The sequence below is a fragment of the Gracilinanus agilis genome, chromosome 4 (assembly GCF_016433145.1).
Source record: "Gracilinanus agilis isolate LMUSP501 chromosome 4, AgileGrace, whole genome shotgun sequence".
Lineage (NCBI taxonomy): Eukaryota > Metazoa > Chordata > Mammalia > Didelphimorphia > Didelphidae > Gracilinanus > Gracilinanus agilis.
The window spans coordinates 75348954-75367886 of NC_058133.1; the positions used below are offsets into that span (position 1 = coordinate 75348954).

At 36.5% G+C, this 18933-nt stretch overlaps 1 protein-coding gene across 1 annotated transcript in view; it reads left to right on the forward strand.

Annotated features, from left to right (window-relative positions):
• CEP350 (centrosomal protein 350) overlaps positions 1-17812 on the forward strand; it is a 187389-nt gene extending 169577 nt beyond the window's left edge. The window contains exons 32-38 of the mRNA XM_044673549.1: positions 6841-6977; positions 7441-7523; positions 8939-11004; positions 12065-12472; positions 12569-12715; positions 14690-14812; positions 17615-17812. Coding sequence (XP_044529484.1) covers positions 6841-6977; positions 7441-7523; positions 8939-11004; positions 12065-12472; positions 12569-12715; positions 14690-14812; positions 17615-17779 — 3129 coding nt within the window. The 3' untranslated portion in view covers positions 17780-17812. The remainder of the gene's footprint in view (positions 1-6840; positions 6978-7440; positions 7524-8938; positions 11005-12064; positions 12473-12568; positions 12716-14689; positions 14813-17614) is intronic.
• Positions 17813-18933: the final 1121 nt, after the last annotated feature.

Sequence of the window (18933 nt, forward strand, 5' to 3'; positions counted from 1 at the left end):
CGAGAACATGAACTGGCCTTGAAGCCAGAGAGACCTGGAATCAAGTCCTACTTCCCCTGACATACCCTGGCTGTGTAATGCTGGCAGGTTATGGAACAACTTAGTGCTTCAGCCTGTTAAACGGGAAAAAGGGGGTTTTGGTTGGACTAAATATTTAAAGGGGTAGTCGCCATAGAATTGAATGAATATCAATTCTAAAGTGATTTTTAGTAATTTACTAAATATAGGAGAGAGTGAAAGTAGAGAGATGAGAAGAGGGTAGAGTGAGAGAGCTAGCTTAATGAGCTAGATTATGTGCTTAATCCCTGGCTTTACTCTAACAGGGCTCCAGAGGTCCCAGCCTGAGAGCCTAAAAGTCAATTAACAAGGGTTTTAGCCATGAGGGCTTCTTCCCAATCAAGGTCCCCTCCAGAGGTTAATACCTCCAGGGAAGTTAAGAGAATTAGCCTTTTTCACTCACCATGTTTAGTTCTAAGGGAGAGATTTAAGAACAGTCTTACCAAGTCTAAGGTCCCAGCCAGAGCTCCTCCAGGTCCAGTTCCAGGCCAAAGAGAAGAGCAGAACACCCACTCAAGCTTCAGCTCCAGAAACCAAATAAGAACTCACTTACAGGAAGTTGTCACTCTCTTTTAAAAGCACTTTTTTTGTGTCACTTCCTGTGCCTTCCTCTTAGTTTACGGTCCAATCACAATAAATGCTTTGCTTGGATCTGCCCAGTGGGCAATCAGTCAATTCTGATTTGTCACCCACTTTTGCACACTGGGTTACAGACTTCCCTACTTGTGAATTAAGTGCTGGTGTTTACACCTTTTGTGATTAAATCTAAAAATGGGCAGGGTAGGTTTAGTCTCATTATCACAAGCCAACACTCTAAAACCATAAATTTCAGAGAAGATACTGACCTGCATGGATCAAGGATATATCCTAATCTCAAGATTACTTTTATCAATGAAATTGCAAGTCTAGCACCCTATCACCTTTAGTAAATATGAAAGGTAAAGCAGCTTTGATCTGGCAAATTAGAAAGAGGTAGAAGGTGAAGGATCATGTCTTCACTCTGATGTCTAAAGTGTATGTCAACTGGTTATCAAGAATTTTTTTTGACTGTGGTAGGAAAAAATGAATATCTTCATTGCCAGCAGAGAAAAGGTTTGAACTAAATTACTAATTTTCTTAAAGAGATGAGGGCTTAGCTACTTAATGATTCTAGCATTTAGTTATTATAAAACATTTGTGAATCTTCTACAATTTGTAATATAGCAAATTAGAATAAAAAAATATATCTTGATTACCCAGTAGGTAATTTTTAGATTTATAGTCAATTATAGTTGTTTTGTTTTATTTATAGTTTAATTTAATTCAGTTAATTATTCTGGAAAAGTGAAATACCATAAGAGAATTTTTATTACTCCATTCTATCAGGTTATAAACACAAAAAAACTATAATTCAGTTTGTAAAACATTTCACCTCATTTGCTTTCTATTTGTATCTGTATAAAAAGCATCTTAAAGTGATAGTGCTTGACAAACTAAACTTCATATTCAATTCAACAAACACATATCGAGTATTTTGTGTATTGTGGTAAGCTGTAGGACAGATAAAAAATTTAAATAAAACCTGATTTCCTACTGTGATATGTAGCCCATGGCCTAGGTTGAAAACATACATAGATGGCATAATTGTAAAATGTATGAATAACTGAAAATAGGAAAACTGTTTAATCCTAGAAATGTGATAGAATTGGAATTTGAGGTGAACATGATAAGATGAAATTTACCTAAAAGTCTCTAAAAGTCAATTTTAAAAGTTTAGGATAAGTATGGACTACATGATCAGTATGAATCAGAAGTTTGATGCCAAAAAAGGAAAAGTATCTTGGGCTAATTAATAACCATGTAGTTGGTATGCAGAATAGTGGAACACTCTTGTTTTTCACTTTGGTCAGACTACATGTGGGGACTGTATACAGTTCTCATGTCTGCCATTTAGGAAGGAAATTTATAAATGGAGCATGTTCTGAAACTCTTCAATACACTGATGAGGGGACTAAAAATATACAAAGACCATACCCACTATAAAGCAACCAGTTGATAAACTGGTTTTTGTCTTGAAAAAGATAACTTGAAGGGTAGAGCATAACCATATTCAGATATTTATATATCATATGGAAGAGAAATTAGACTTGTTTCCTTTAGTCCACAAGGGTGAAACTAGTAACAGTGGTTGGAAGTTACAGAGCAAAAAGCCCTGATAATTAAAGATGTTCAAAAGTGGTATTGTAAGGATTAAGTTTTAATGGTTTGACTAAAATATATGAAGATTATAAATAATAGTGGTGGTTGCTGATTCAAAGTAATATTGCTTAAAGTCAAAATGACTTTAATAGCTTTTATTTACAAAAGAGGGGGAAAGAGTGAAAGCAGAGAAATGCAAAAGGGTAGAGAAAACATTAGCCTATCTAACTAAATAATGCTATAATGCTCCGGTGCTGGACTCAGCTAGGACTTGTTGACCTTCAATCAGAATTAAACTCTCTCCAGAAGACAAGAAGGGAAAACCAGCTATCCACTCACCCAAGTTCCCTCCAAGAGGCAGGTCAAGGCAATGACTCGAGTTGAAGGTGACTCCTGAGGCTGACTTTCTACCTTGAGTCTACCTTCTTGAAGCTGACTTTCTTCTTGAAGTCTAACTCCTTCAAGCCTACTTCCTTTTTGGAGTCAACTTTTTTAGCCCCAGAAATTCAGGGCCTTTTATAGTAGCTTTCTTGTCCCTTCCCCTTTTCACAAGGGCCAATCACAGCTTCCAAATTGCCCATCACTGCCCAGGGGGTAAGTGTTTGTGGGAACCACTTCTCACCTTCTGGAGAGGTGAATAGTCATCAAAAGAGTTCTCAGATTCCTGGCTGACTGAGATGTGAATTTTCATTTCCTGGCTGATTGAGTTGAAAGAGTAAAGAGCTCCTCCACCTAGTGCTAAGTAGGGTGTTAAAGCTTTTGTTGATTCAATTAAAAAGTAGACAAAAGAGAGTTAATTCTGTCTTCACAATCTAGTGAGGTACTAAGTAGGAGTACTTAAGTTATTGTTAACCAGAGAGTTAACTCAAAATAGAAAAAAGGAATAAAGGATTCCCTTTCACAAGTGTAAACTCAGAACAAAGAAACAAAAGTCCCTTTTACAGAATGGACTTTGCCTGTGAAAGAAGTGTGTTCTCTGTTCAATGGAGATCTTTAAGCACAGGTTGGGTGACTAACAGAATATTCTTAACTGAGGCATGATTATAACCTGATGACTTTCTAAGGACCTATGATTCTATTGACACATAAAAATAAGAATACAGGGGGCAGCTGGGTAGCTCAGTGGATTGAGAGTCAGGCCTAGAGATGGGAGGTCCTAGGTTCAAATCTGGCCTCAGACACTTCCCAGCTGTGTGACCCTGGGCAAATCACTTGACCCGCATTGCCTACCCTTACCACTCTTCTGCCTTGAAGCCAATATACAGTATTGATTCCAAGATGGAAGGTAAGGGTTTTAAATAAAAAAATAAGAAGAAGAATACAGAAAATTACCTTGGTGTCTGAAATGTTGCAGAGTGCCAGTTTAGGCTTGAGAGAAAGATTTTTAGCATGGAGGATCAGATAAGACTTCATAGGAAAAGTAACATTTGGAGAGCTTTAGGAAGGAAGTCATTCACCAAAAAAAATTCCAGAGAGAACAACACAACACAAATAAAGGCAAAGATGAGAAAGTATAGAAGCAGAGAAATGTGTAAAAGATAGCAAGTAGTTTGACTGGTGCTTAGAAGAGAAGGAGAGGATCATTAGGTAAGGCTCAAAAGGTTAGATAGAAAGACTGTAAATAGTCTTGAATTCAAGGCCAGAAGAGATCCTGGATTAAAAAGATGGCAGTGCCAAAAGAAAGACAGGGACACATGTGAGATATTCTGAAGGTAGGAAAAAATAGGTAGGCCTTGACAATTGATTAGATAAGAGAAAGAAATTTAGGATGACATTGAGGCTTTGAGTCTAGGTAACTGAGAATATTAGCACCCTTGACACTGATAGAGGTAAAAGATAATGCATTCGGTTTTGGACATGTTGAGTTTAAGGTGTGTATGGGATAGCCAGTTCAAGATGTTTTAATAGGCAGCTGGAATGAGGCTGAAGATGGAGACAGAGGTTAAGGTTAAATAAGGAAATTTAAGAATAATCAACTTAGAGATAATTAAAACTTTAGGAGCTAATGAGATCACCAAATGAAGTAGTTTAGAGGGAGAAGAGAAAGAAGAGAGGGACCAGGACATTAGATTTGACAATCAGGAGACTATTTTTAACTTCAGAAAGAACAGTTTGAATGTTGGTTGAATAATGAATTCAGAAGTCAGACAGCAAAGAGTTAATAAAAAAATGAAAGGAAAGGAAGTAGAATCATCAACTGTGGACAGATTTTTCAGGAATTTCAGTCCAAAAAGGGAGGAGAGATATAGGATAAAAATTAGCAGAGATGAATGAATCAAGTGAAGGTTTTTTGAGGATGAGAGAGACATGGGCACATGTGTAGGCTGTAGGGAAGCATCCAGTAGACAGGAAATGATTAAAAATTAGTGCAAGACTAGGGATGATAGAGGAGGGAATCTGCTGGAGAAAACCAGATGGTATGGAATTACTTGTGCATGCCAAGGTTTTCCTTGGCAGGGAAAAGTTCCAATTCTTCATATAAAATGGGTGAAGGGGAAGTCCTAACAGAAGGCATCTGAGTGATGTGAAATGATAAAGCAGGGAAAAGAGGGGAACTCTCTTTGATTGGCCTTAGTTTTTTTAGTAAAACATCAGGCAAGCTTCTCAACTAAGAGGAGAGGAGGTGCAATGGGAGAAAGGAGGTTTAAGGAGGAATTTAAAAAAAAACCACTATGGTGAGTGTGGTAGTGAATCAATTAGTAGAATTTCCTTACTGCATTGAAGGCCCAGTTGAGATCACATGCCGAATTTGTAGTAGACCCTATCAGCATAGTTTTGTGATTTTTCTTCAACTTCATTCAGCAGCATTTGAGTAGGACTGAAGTAGGATGTTAGAAATAATCCAAAGCTGGGTTTTGGTGGAGCATGATCCACCAATGGGACTTGATAGAAGAGGGCAATGTAGAGTTGAAATGGTTCACCAAGAGATGCATTATAAATAACAAGTGCATAATAGATGATGGAAAAAAAAGAGTATTTTTAGATATACCCAAGTCATAGAATACATATTCTCCAACACAAGTTTTAATGTTCTTAGTGACAGAATACTAAGTCTGCCCAAGAATGGCATTTCTAACATAGTTTGATGGAGGGTCTGTTTGAATTCCTTTATATACATTCATTCAACAAGCAGGTACTAAGAACCTTTTATACACGAGACATTGTGTTGGGATACAAAATCCAAAACAAATATTTCCTACCCTCAAGGAACTTAAATTCAGTTGAAGGGAAATGGCAAATAAAAAATACATTCAAAGTACTTTCTTGGAGCAGAGGTTGCCCTAGCAACTGGAATATCGAATTGGGCCTCATGTAGGATTTTGGCATTTGAACTGAACCTTGAAGAAAACTCATCCTAAGAGGCAGGCATGAGGAGGGAGAGCATTCTTGGCACGTACAAAGTAAAGCACACTGATTGGAAATGAAATACAATGGACCAGATACAGTGGGTCAGCTAATTTGGTTGGAGGGTAGTACAAGAAAAGTGCAGATAGATAGTATGCCCTTAATAAATGCTAGTTGAGTGAGTGAATGAGCTACATCTAACTTTTGAAGGGCTTTAAATGGCAAACAGGTAAGATCACATTCCAAAATTCACAACAGGTTTAGGACAAAGAATCCATTCTAGATAGGGGGTTTCTAACAAGCACCTGAGCCTACCCCAAAGGAACTGTAAATGCCATTGACTGCCCTGTGACACTTTTTTAATGTGTCAGCTGATACTTATCAAGGAGAGATTGATTCATTTTTTAAATCAGCAAGGTGACTAACTTCAGTATAGAAGATTAGATCAAGTATAGATCAGGAATTAGCTTTTCATAAAGAATTGCCAATATACCCTGCTTTTACCTTGAGCATAACCATATCCATTGTGATACTAGATAGATGATAATATTTGCTTACAATTAATATTTATCACACAGAAATAAAATTAAACCGTAGGACATTAATCTCATTGGTAGCTTATTTCTAAAAGTAGGGAACAGCTTTGTGCTCAGTGGATTGAGAGTCAGGCCTAGAGACAGGAGGTCCTGAGTTCAAATCCAGCCTCAGACACTTCTAACTGGTGACCCTGGGCAAGTCACTTAACCCCCATGCCTAGCACTTACCACTCTTCTGCTTTGGAACCAATGCACAGTACTGATTCTAAGGTAGATGGTAAGGGTTAAAAAAAAAAAAGTAAATGACTTTACTAGAGTAAATTTATGAATTTAAATATTAAAAACATTAGATCACACCATCAAGATAAAATAAAGAAGCTTTTTTCAAAAATGTACTTTGTAGGGGCAGCTGGGTAGCTCAGTGGAGTGAGAGTCAGGCCTAGAGACAGGAGGTCCTAGGTTCAAACCCGGCCTCAGCCACTTCCGAGCTGTGTGACCCTGGGCAAGTCACTTGACCTGCATTGCCCACCCTTACCAATCTTCCACCTATGAGACAATACACTGAAGTACAAGGGTTTAAAAAAAAAAAATGTACTCCGTGCCAGAATATTAATTTATTACTACTCAGATTTAAACTGGAAGTGATTTAAGATTTTGATTACTTAGACTTCTGAAAAGTCTTAATTCTAAATACTAACTACAGCCTTAATTTCTCAAAACACAGTCTTATGATGAATTTATCAAGAAAACAGAAGCAGAATTAAGTCGAGACTTGGAGACATCACCAACAGCCAAACCTCAAATTAAAACTCCCTCCTCAGCTACTGAGAGGCCTAAGATCAAGCCTCCACCACTTCACAGGTTTGACTTTTTTTAAATCATTTGTTTTCTACACTACCCAGGCTGTTAATAGAATATGCTAAGATTGGGGTGGAAAGGAGTTGAAATCAATGAGAAAATGAGAGTACTGGCTTATTTCACAAATTTTACTAAAAATATCTGTTATTTTGCTAAAGTTGTTTTTTGTCTGACTGAAGCTACTCCCTCTCCGCCCAGAATATGCAGGATATTTAAGTGTATTATAAAACTGAGTGTAGGAAAAATTTAAATCCATCCAGAATATAACAAAGATAAGAACATACTGAGGTTCCAATTGAGTTGAAGGTAGGGCTTCCAGATGAATCCCTCATAGGGTTCTTTAGAAGTTAAATAAAAGTTCCCACTCTTCTTGGTGTCTCCTAAGCATTCCCCTTTAACATTTGACTAGATTTCTGTCATTACCGAACTCTGTACTTCTCTTCATTTATCAACTTTTCTGCCCTAGGCCTGAAGCAACAAAGAACTGGAAATCACTGACAGAATCAGAACGGTCAAGAGGATCCTTAGAGTCTATTGCTGAACATCTTGGTATGTAATATGAGACATAGTAGTGTCTGAATACACAAAAGTGTGTACCTGCTCCATTTTATTCTATAATGAATCCCTTAGAAACAATATATGGCCCTTTTATAGTTCACTCTATAAAATTCTTTTTTATTTGTGAAGTGCATCCCTAATTTATAGCATTCATGTGAAGCAATTTTATTTTTTTCTAATTTTATCTTTATCTTATTCCAATAACAAATTTACACGTTTTCCAAAGTTGTATGATTCATGTTGTCTCCCTCACCTCTTCTCTCCCTGCCTCCCAGAGTTGACAAGCCGTTCCACTGGGTTATACATGTATTATCATTCAAAACATATTTCCATATTATTCATTTTTATAAGAGAATAATCTTATAAAACCAAAAACTCAAATCATATACCCTCAAAACAAGTGATAAATCATGTGCTTTCCATTTGTACTTCTACTACAACAATTCTTTCTCTAGAGGTGGATAGCATTCTTTTTCATAAGTCCCTCAGAATTGTCCTGTGTTACTGTTAGTAGCAAAGTAGCTCACAATATTTCAGTAACTGTGTACAATGTTCTCTTGGTTCTGCTTCACTCTGTATCAGTTCACATAGATCCTTCCAGTTCTGCCCTCCCCCAAAAGGTAGAAAAATCATATCAACTTAACATCTTTTTAAAGAGCTTTAATATCACTAAAGAAATATATTCTAAAAAGTATATTTGAAATAACAGTAATTACTAATATTCATATAGTACCTATACTATGTGTCAGACATTGTGCTGAGTATTTTTAAATTATTATCTGATTTGATCCTCACAGCAACTCTGAGAGGTAGATCCTATTATTGTCATCCCATTTTATAGATGAGGAAACTGAGACTAATAGAGGTGAAGTGATTTGCCTAGGGTCACAAAGCTAGAAAGTGTCTGAGACTAGATTTGAATTCCTGTTTTCCTGACTTAGCATTCTATCCACTCTGCCACCTAGCCAAATAACTGCAAATGTTCATATTAAATAACCTCTTCCTCTTTTTACTAATGTCTACCTTTTTGTATAGTCATAAGATCTGAGGATATATCTTTATGGGATTTTTGTTGTACAGTTTTACTTTCGCCCAGTCTCTGACCCATAGTAAGCAGAAAATGATCTCCCATCAATGTATGTCCATTTTTCTTTTTGTAGTTTTTAAGATGATATATAAAAGGTTCTTCCAAAATTTTAAAAATTCTCAATGGGTATCCTTTATTTAAAAAAAAAAAATTAAAAGACCTTTCCTGGCAGCAGAGTTTTCTTTTGTTGCCCAAGGTTACACTTTTCTTTACTGTAACTTGCATTGGCTCCAAATACTATTTGTACATGACTAGCATATAACTGTAAAATTGCGTTTTGATAACTTTGATGTTACACTTTGTTTTTTGTGTCTTTTAGATGCTTCAGTATCAGGTTCTGAGAGAGCTTTGTCTGAGAAATCTTTGTCTACGTCTGCCAAGAGACCTGCTGATTTGGACATTCATGTCGAACAACCTCCAAACGCATCACCAAACCTTAAAATATCAAGGAGAGCCAGAGCAGAATCTGGAGATTATCTGGAAAATGTGCCTTTATCATCTTCTTTCAGAGATCCAAACACTGACAGAACCTCCAATATATTGGATATTCAGTTGGAAGAGTATAGTCGTAAATCTGAAATCCAAGAAGTGGTGGAATATGCAAGATCAGAAGAGAATGAGATTGAAGATACTTATTCCAAACTCTCTGGGAAATCTTTTGCCTTGCTGAAGTTAGACCTAGAGCAGGGAGATTCACCTGAGATTATCTCAAAGAAAGATCTTCCATTAGACTCTAAAAATGCTCCAAAAGATTCACATAGCCCAGTAGCCATAGAACAACTTCAAAAAAAAGAGGAAATGATGAAAGAGATACAAAAGGACATAGATAATGTAGAGAAGGATCCAAGCACAAAATCAGAACAAGCTACTTATAGACGAAAGATTTCAAAAGAACAGGGCTTATCTTTTTCAGAACAACTTTCAGCTCTTAGAGAGATGTCCTATTCAGATGACTTTGAGGCATCTTCTCCCAAGAAAGAAATTTCAGCTGAAGGAACACCTGCTGAATTATACAAAGATGATTTTGAATTGTCATCTATGTTGTCTCCTAGAAAAGACTCTCAGTCACAGAGGGAAAAATTACCGCTGACAAAGAATTCAAGAAGTAAAGCTACCAGCTTTGGTAGTGATGATGAAATCAGTGAATGTCTTAGTGAGAAAAGTTTGTCTGTTTCTGGAAGTGTCCATTCTGGGAGACTGTTAGAACTCAGATCCCCAACAGAACTTATGAAAAGTAAGGAGCGGAGTGATGTGGAGAATGAACCCAGTATCACTGAGGCGCCATCATGGGCCTCTGCTTCTATTGCTGAAGCTGATGAGTTGTTTAATTTCCATCTTGGTGACAGAGTCCTTGTCAGCAATGTTCAACCTGGCATTCTCCGGTTCAAAGGTTTGACAGAGTTTGCGAAAGGATTTTGGGCTGGAGTAGAGCTGGACAAGCCTGAAGGAAATAACAATGGAACTTATGATGGCATTACATACTTTGAGTGTAAAGAGAAGCATGGGATTTTTGCTCCCCCTCAGAAAATCTCTCACATTCCAGAAAATTTTGATAACATTGTAGATGAAAATGAAGATGCTTTCTCTAATAAACAATATAATCAGCATCAAAAAGAAGAACAGAAAGACACAGAGAGTCCTGAGTCTAATAGGGAAAAAGATTCAATTGGAAATTTCCAGGAGAAATCTCCAGTTAGCATACACATAGTAGAAACCTCAGTGGAGAAAAGCAATAAGACTGAATCCATATCTAAAGTCGATCATACACAGGCAAGTTCTGTGGCTACTGAATCGATTGCTGAAGAGCAATCTTTAGTAGATTCTCTAGTTTCTTCCACAAAAGATGAGAATGCGATTTCCCTTTTTGTTTCTGGTGCCATAGAAAAAGTTATTACTTTTGTATTGGAAGATACTTTAGATATTGCCCTTTCTGAAGAACTGAAAAAGCAACAAGAATATTGGACACAAGAATTGCCTGAAAATAAAGATAACTTATCTCCACAAGTTTTGGAAAAGCCTTCAACCCCCCTCCTGGACCTTTTAACTAAAGAAAAAAACCAATTGGAAGCTCAGTTGAGGTCATCACTTAGTGTGGAAGAGAAATCCAAAAAACTGGAAACTGTCAGCTTGCTGACAGATAGTCTGCTAAAAACCTTTGTGAAGGATACAGTGGATCAGTTGCAACAAATTAAGAAAGTTAAGAATGAAAAAATCCAACTTAGCAACCAGGAGCTCCAGGATGATGACCAAGAGAAAGTGTTTTCCAAAGTCCCATCTAATTATCTTGAGGAACAATCACCTAGTAGTCTGCCAAGTGTATTTTTAAAGGTTGAAGCAGAAGATGAAAGAGAAGAAGTTTCCTCTCCTGATATGTGCCCCAGACCAGTGAGTAGTATTTCTCACATAAGAAAAATACTGCCAGTATGTTACAATAGAATGAATGTAACCTGCAAAAATTTTTACAGACCTACAGATCCTTATGGTTTTTCTCTCTTTACTATATTCCCTATTAAATAACTAATGTGTTACCAACACCAATTTTTTTTAAGACATCAATAGACATTCTTCTATTTTGAATTTGTTACTTCATTGAAGTTATGATATTTACAAGTAAACAGAATCATTGTTTTTGAGCTTTTGTAGCTTTTTTTCTCTGAAGTAACTGCCCTCTATTACATCACAAGGAGTTATTTTAGAGATGTCACAAACACATGACAGATTTGTGAGTATTATAGTGTTCATTAAAAAGTGCCGAGTTGACTACCTCGCATACTGTTCCCAGCTTAGGTGTCCAAGTAGATCACTGTGCAAGCTTATTATATACTGCCTTACTAGTGGTTCTGAACTTTATCTTTGAGGAGACACCTGAGAGCTATTTGCCTAACTAGCTACTCAGACATGGTTTCTGTGCAGAGACTGTCAGTTTTGATGAACAAATCAGATAATGTATGTAAAGCGCTTTGTAAACCTTAAAGCGCTATATAAATGTCAGCTTTTATTATGATGATGAGTCTGGTTAAATGGATATACGTCCACTATGACATACATCAGGACCATCAATTATTTAGGTTGTTCTTGGACAATTGAGCAAGAGTAATGCTTTTTAGTAACCTGAACCAGATTCACACCAGAGGTGAGAAAATCCACATCCTATTTCTAGATTTACAACAACACAAAAAATTTAAGATGCAAAAAATCCTAACCAGTAATTTAAAAAAAAAAAAAAAAGTCTCGTCATAAGACATGTAAAAAGAATTGTTTTAAAATGGAATATTTAAAGGATCAAGTTACTAATAGCCACTATTCTGTTTTTCTTGTTTGGAAACTAGAGAGAGAATAATGTAGAAAAATAGTTAAACGTACAAGTAAGCTATTGTCTTTTTTCCTAAATACTTCTACCAAAAATTTTGAGATTGCTAACTGGTATTTTATCCTACTTCTATAGGAGAGCCCAGTGTTTGGTGCCAGTGGGCAGGAAGAACTTGCTAAGAGGCTTGCAGAGCTTGAACTCAGCCGGGAATTCCTGAGTGCGTTGGGAGATGACCAGGACTGGTTTGATGAAGACTTTGGCTTAAGTACCTCCCACCAGGTCCAGCAAAATAAGGCAGAAGAGCAAATTGTGCCACCAATGGCAGAGTCAAAAAAAGTACCTCCAAAGCCATGTGAGACATTATTAGCTGTTCCACACACTGCAGAAGAGGTAGAAGTACTAGTCCATGCCGCAGCTGAGGAACTTTGGAAACGGAAAGAGATGGGCCATGATCTTCAAAGCATCAGCATTCCCACCAAACTACTAGGTAGTGCTTGTAGGGGTCAGGATATAGAAAGCACCAGTCAGCGGGTCTATAAGCAGGTATGTTTTTTAGGACACTTCAGATTCATGAAGATCTCATATTGACCAAATTTTGAATTCATAACTTTACTGGGTTTTTTTCCCCCCTTTGTTAAGGCGGTCTTTGATTTGACAAAAGAGATTTTTGGAGAAATATTTGCTGAGGACCCCAATCTGAATCAGCCTATCTGGATGAAACCATGTAGGATGAACTCCAGTTACTTCCGGAGAGTAAAAAATCCAAGTGACCTTGATGAAATCAAGGTAGGAAAAACTGTAAAACTATCCCCTTCTAACTTGTTAGTAAGCAGTGAAGGGGTGTAATTAAAAAGCAACTTTGTTTAAAAAACAAAATGCTATTTTTAACTGTCATGGCATCTATATACACATTCTGGCCAATTAAAGGAAAATTGAGAAATTTAAAGGAAACTTAGCAATCATTATAGCACATAAAAGTTTTTTTTTTTTGAGATTATATATAGTGATTTCAAAATACTATTAAGTAAAGGGGCCGATCTGTTTTGGTAGAGAGAGTTTCCTCATTTGTTAGTTTCCTATATCATTAAAATCACAGATCCATTCTTTCTCCTATACAAAATATACCCTTCTAAAGGGATATGCAACCTCTTTACCACATTGATACTTAATTTGTTGTTGAGTCATGGACCCCTTTGGCAATCTAGTGAAATCTGTTGGCTCTTTATCAGAACAATATTTTTAATTGCATAAAATATGATAAAAAGTATATAGGATTACAAAAGAAACCAATTATATTGAAATAAAGTCATCAAGAGATTTGAGGGAGGAAAAAAGTTCACAGATTTCAGGGTAAGAATCCGTGTTTTAAAAATGTAAATTTTAGACACAGAACGTGCCTGGGACCTACTATCTTTGAAAAATTCTCAGTGGATTACTCTTTTCAGCCGTATCAATTTGTGGACACAAATGATAACCATAGTTGATCCCATGGGATTTCTAGTTTTGGGAAGACTAAATTTTAGGTGTTATCTTTATATAAAAGGGATAGTTAGGTAAGAGTTTAAAAAAAACAAACAACCATATAACGATCCCAGTGGGGAACTTCTCTCTTCTATTGAAGTGAGAAAACTGTTCTACTTTATAGTTGTCTGAGAACACTGGTTGAATGATTTGCCCAAGGTCATATAGTCATATGTAAAGTAGAACTCTGAGAATGGCTCTCTATCCATTTTAGCATGCTCTATGGTAATAGGAATGCACTGAGAACCTTTTTCTTCCTGCTTGAGAAGTTTTCCCAGTTCAACAAAAGGCACTTGTAGAGTATTATTAGAGATCTGGAAAACTATAAAATTTTTATGATATTTCTAACACTAAATTCATTTCTAACCTTAAATTCGTTTCTAACCTTAATAATACTTGATTGATTTAAATCCTCCCAAACAGTGAGAGCTAATCCATTGCTGAAAATCAATTATCTACCTAGTAGAAGTATCTAGGCTCTAGTAAAAGATACAAAAAACAAGGAAGAGTAAAGAACAACAAAAAGCTCAGCCAGTTCTATTTTCTTTTCTAACTAACAAAAAGAAAAAACTTTGAAACTTTTCCATAGCAACTGCCAATTTCTGACAATTTGATTTCTTTTCCTCTTTTTTTCTTTCTTCTTACCTTCCCTCCCCAGAATTTCAACACTAATTGTAATACATAAATGGCTCTTTTATTAATATAAAGATATATTTTTCTTAGAAAGGTGACAGTTCACTATGATTCTTAACAGAAGCAATTAAATATTTTTTCTTATCCAAGACAAAGTCTTGCATTTTTCTTTTACATCATTATCCCTGCCCCAGACTTTTTGTGATTTGATAGCAAATTACAAGATTCATCTTTTGCTTACTTTCAAGAATTGTTTAGCTGGGAGGTTGTGTCGACTTGAGATTGCATAATCGCAGAAAGCCCAATTTAAGTAGTTCTCATTATTGCAAATGACTGCTAAAATCAGTATTCATTATTATTTTGTCAGAAGCAATGGTGATTACTTGTATGTGCATACATTAAGATGTTATGTAAAGATATAAATTAACTTAATGAAGTATAACTAATTGGAATATTTTACTCAGGATTGATAAGTGAAATAAAAAGTAAATGCCTGATCTCATATTGGGCATAGTATTGTTTGCCTAGTAATGATACACTTAAATTTCTATCACAGCATTACTTTAATGTCATTTTTGCTTCACCCATTTCTCTTCCTTTTCCCAGAACTTCATAGCTACTGAAGTACTTAAGCTATTCAGCCTTAAAAAGGAACCAAACTATAAAACAGATTGGCAGAAAATGATGAAATTTGGACGGAAGAAGAGAGACCGAGTTGATCACATTCTGGTCAGTGACTAAAGCTAAGCAATGTTTTGTTTTTATAAACATCCAAATTCATGAACTTTTGATCTGAGCTATTTTGGTCCTAAGCCATGAGTTTTAGCTAAAATCTTAAATCTTCTATTTATTGTAGCTTTAGTTTCTATTTTAGAGGCCACTTTAATTTATTACACTAATCATGTATATATAACTTCTTTCAACTAGAATAGTTATTCCAGTGGTATAGGGAACTCCCATTAAAGAAACTTCTTCAAAAGTACAGATCAGCTCTGTAGCTCACTAGGGACCATGGTCACAACCCCATTAATGAGCCAGAAGCAGGACTTAGTGCCAGGTCTTATTGAGGCCAGAAGGTGCTGTCCATTGTAGCCCATGCAGTAAAGGAGTATCCTAGCATTGCAGTCTAGGTAATAACAGTGATTTCCAGCCTTTGTTGAGTACATCATCTGTATATGTATTTGACATTGATTGTGGTTGAATCCTTAAATTTAAAAATAATCTCTTTTCCTCTTCCTTCCTTCATTCAATTCACTGAACAAAATATTGGCTTAAGGAGATACAAAGAAATTGAAGAGCTTTCAGGCCTGAAGCACTTTGAGCTGATGGAGTAAGAGGACAGTGCGAGGTGCCTGGGTAGAACTTCTCACATGCACACAATTGCCCTGCTTCTTCCAAAGTCTGAAACAAACTTTCTTGTAATTTATACTTAGAGGAGACTGACTTAGAACTTCTTGTGCTTTTGCCACCATAAAAACTTTTCATATGTGGCTGATAATGAAGAAACTAAGATAGACAGAGGATAAGTGACTTGCCCAGAGTCACAAAGCCTAGTAAGTGTGTCTGAAACAGGATTGAACCTCAGGTCTTCTGGCTTTAAGTTCTGTGCCCTGTCTACTACACCACCTTAATGTGTGATGGATGCTTTATAGATGCTGGGAACTTTTCCCCTTTGAGTATAAAAAATATACTTCCATGGACACCTGAATCCTAGTCAACTTATTGCTTCAATGCACTTGATTAATGTTTATGTGTAAGCCAAAGTAATTTGTTAGATTAATGCATGTGCTAATGAAACAAGATACTCCAATGATTATAGAGGGAGATGGGCACTGAATTTTGGTTCCTAGTTGTGACACTTCTGATACTTAATACTTATAATTTCCTTGAGCAACTCACTTTAACTTCTCCAGGACTAATTTTTGCCCATCTTTAAGGTAAGAGGATTGCATAAGGTGATCTCTTAGGTCTTTTCCAGCCCTAATTCCTTTGATCATCTATCACCTATCAGAGCAAATGAAAATTCTGAGGAAGTTTTGCATTGTAAAGGTTTTTTGTTAATGTTCAGTCATTTCAAACTCTGTGACCCCATTTGGGGTTTTCTTGGCAAAAATACTAGAGTAGTTTACAGTTTCCTTCTCTAGCTCAATTTTGCAAATGAGAAAACTGAGGCAAACAAGATTAAGTGTCTGAGGTGGGATTTGAATTTATGAAGATGAGTTTTCTTGATCCTAAGCCTGGCACTCTATCCACTATGCCTCTTAACTGTCAGCAGTAACAGGAAAGAGAACTATAGAAAGTTATGTGCACTATTAATAAGTTTAGAATATTGAGAAAGAGGGACCGGTATTCATACCTCTACAGAGAAATCAGATTGGCTATATATTGACTATCACAACACATGTAGCAAAGCGGATAAAGCTTTGTACCAAAAATCCCTTAATAAACAAATAGCATAAAGGTGAAACAGCAAATATTTTGGGGAAACAAAATTACCCAGTTTGGCTAAAGTATTCAGAACTTAAGTATTAAGCATTATGACTTAAACCCAGAAAGGCAAATTGGAGCCAGGCTGTGGAACTGTGAATAATAGCGTAGGTGACTGGGACTTATCTCTTATTTCAGTGATTACCAACGGCCAATTGAATACTGTTACCATATTGGTGTTTTGGAAAGATTAACGTGGCAATAAATGTTAAAAGATTAATGTGAAAGGCAAATTGAAAGAAGGAAGACAACTTCTTAAGAGACTGCAACAGTCCAGTATAGGCAATAAGGGCTTGAACTAGGAGAGGGAAGCAATGGGGAATAGAAGGCAGATGCAGGGGATCCTGGGAATGTGAAATCTTCTTGGTAACTGAATAAATGTGAATTGAAGAGGAATAAGTGGAGGGAGGAATAAAAAATGACTGAGATTTTAAGAATAGATGGTTTGAGGGGGAAAGTAGCACTTTAAACAAAAATCTAGAGAAAGTTTTTTTGTTGGAGTAAACAGTGAGTTTAGTTTTTAACATGGAATTTGAGGTTACAATTAAACAGACCTATAGAAATGTAGTAGAGTAGTTGTTGGAAACAAAAGTGTAGAGCTTAGAAAAGGGATATTAGCTAAAGATAGAGATTTGGAGGTCATTTTAATAAATAATTGAAGCTATGAGAATAAATGAGATTGCCAAAAGAGTGTAGAACAGGAGACCAACCTGAGGTCAGAATTTTGTGGCTTGGAGGTCAGAAGATCTGGCAGGTTGTTCTACATCAACCAAAAGTGAAACTTTATCTGGCTCATCCCTTGTTCAAGGCAGTATTGTGCTGAAAACATCCCAGGTAAACTTGTCAAGTTTTTATACTGAAATTTAACACATTTCTTTGGTGCCTGTGTGCCTGTACCTGAATTCATACATAGAGAAATAGATCTTTGGCCAATTGTTTCCTATTTTCTGCTCTGGTTTTAGTTTACTTTGGGTATCCCAAAGTACTACACTTAAGAAAACAAATTATGTGACAGTGTTTTTTAAAATTCTTTTTAAATCCCAGGTACAAGAGCTCCATGAGGAGGAGGCTCAGTGGGTGAACTATGATGAAGATGAACTCTGCGTAAAGATGCAGCTAGCTGACGGGATTTTTGAGACCTTAATCAGGGATACAATTGATGTTCTGAACCAGATCAATGAAAAACAGGGGAGAATGCTGCTTGTGTGACACCTTCCAAATAAACTGAAAACATTGTGATAATTTGAGTTGTGGGCCTTTCTGCCTCCTGATATACATTACATCTCCATCGTAGCAAGAATACTGCTGGCCCTTGTACCTGGTTTTAAAGACAGCTCACATGGAATCCCAGGAGCAATCTGGTGGTATAGCTTTGTCTTTAGACACTGTTCACTGAAAATATCCATTGTTTTCAGTGGGCAAGGTTGCACACCTGCTGCTAACACACAGGCATGTTTCTGATCACCACTTTTCAGCATCCCGAATGGTCTTAGTTGAGGACTGAAAACACCAGAATTACCTCTTAGTTTAGACTAGGGAACCAGTTTACTAAAGTTTAAAGAAAGAGTTATAGAAATATCCCATCATTTTTGGAGTCTTATTGGCCTAAACCATCTGGTTGTAATAAATGGACAATACAGAATTTAAACAGTGTTAAGTTCTTCATCACTTTTTAATGGACAGCTCTAACTTTGAATCATCAGTTTTACACTCTGGAGTTGATATTATTCCCTTTGGAAGACCATTTTCTTCTATTACTGCAGTTTAGCAGCACAAGTGGATTGCCAGATTAACAGAAGAAAATGGCTGACCATACTTCCTGTTCCCTGTAGAGATAATTTGAAACTCTTGAATCTTGTCCAATTTTCTACTTTTGGGTTTGAAAGGAAAGACATGTCCATCTTGAAGATTGGGCATAAAAGACTCGCCCAGGGCCAGCTCTTTCCATCCTTATCCCCAACTCCTACTTTTCCTTCTCATTTTCAACCACCATCAGCTGCTCCTAGAATCACGGAAACTCAGGACTGTCTCAGGCACCCAGACAGGCAGAAGTGGACGTTGCTCATTTGGGCCTTCCCTCTCTTGATCCCCATGTTCACCCAAGAAATCAGAGAAACTTTTACTTGAATGATTTAGGAAATGCGTATATGCACCAAAGACCAAAAAAGTTATGCCCATTGCTTGTGTTGTGCTTGTATTACACTTGTAGAACTTTACTTAATTTATTTTATGATAAATTATTGAGTTTGAAATATGTGTCTAATGCAGTGGTTGGTTGTGCTGCCACCTTCAACACTAAACCGCAGAACCTGGAAAAGGCACTTTGTGTGTTTAAATTTATGTCCTGAAAGTTTATACAGTAG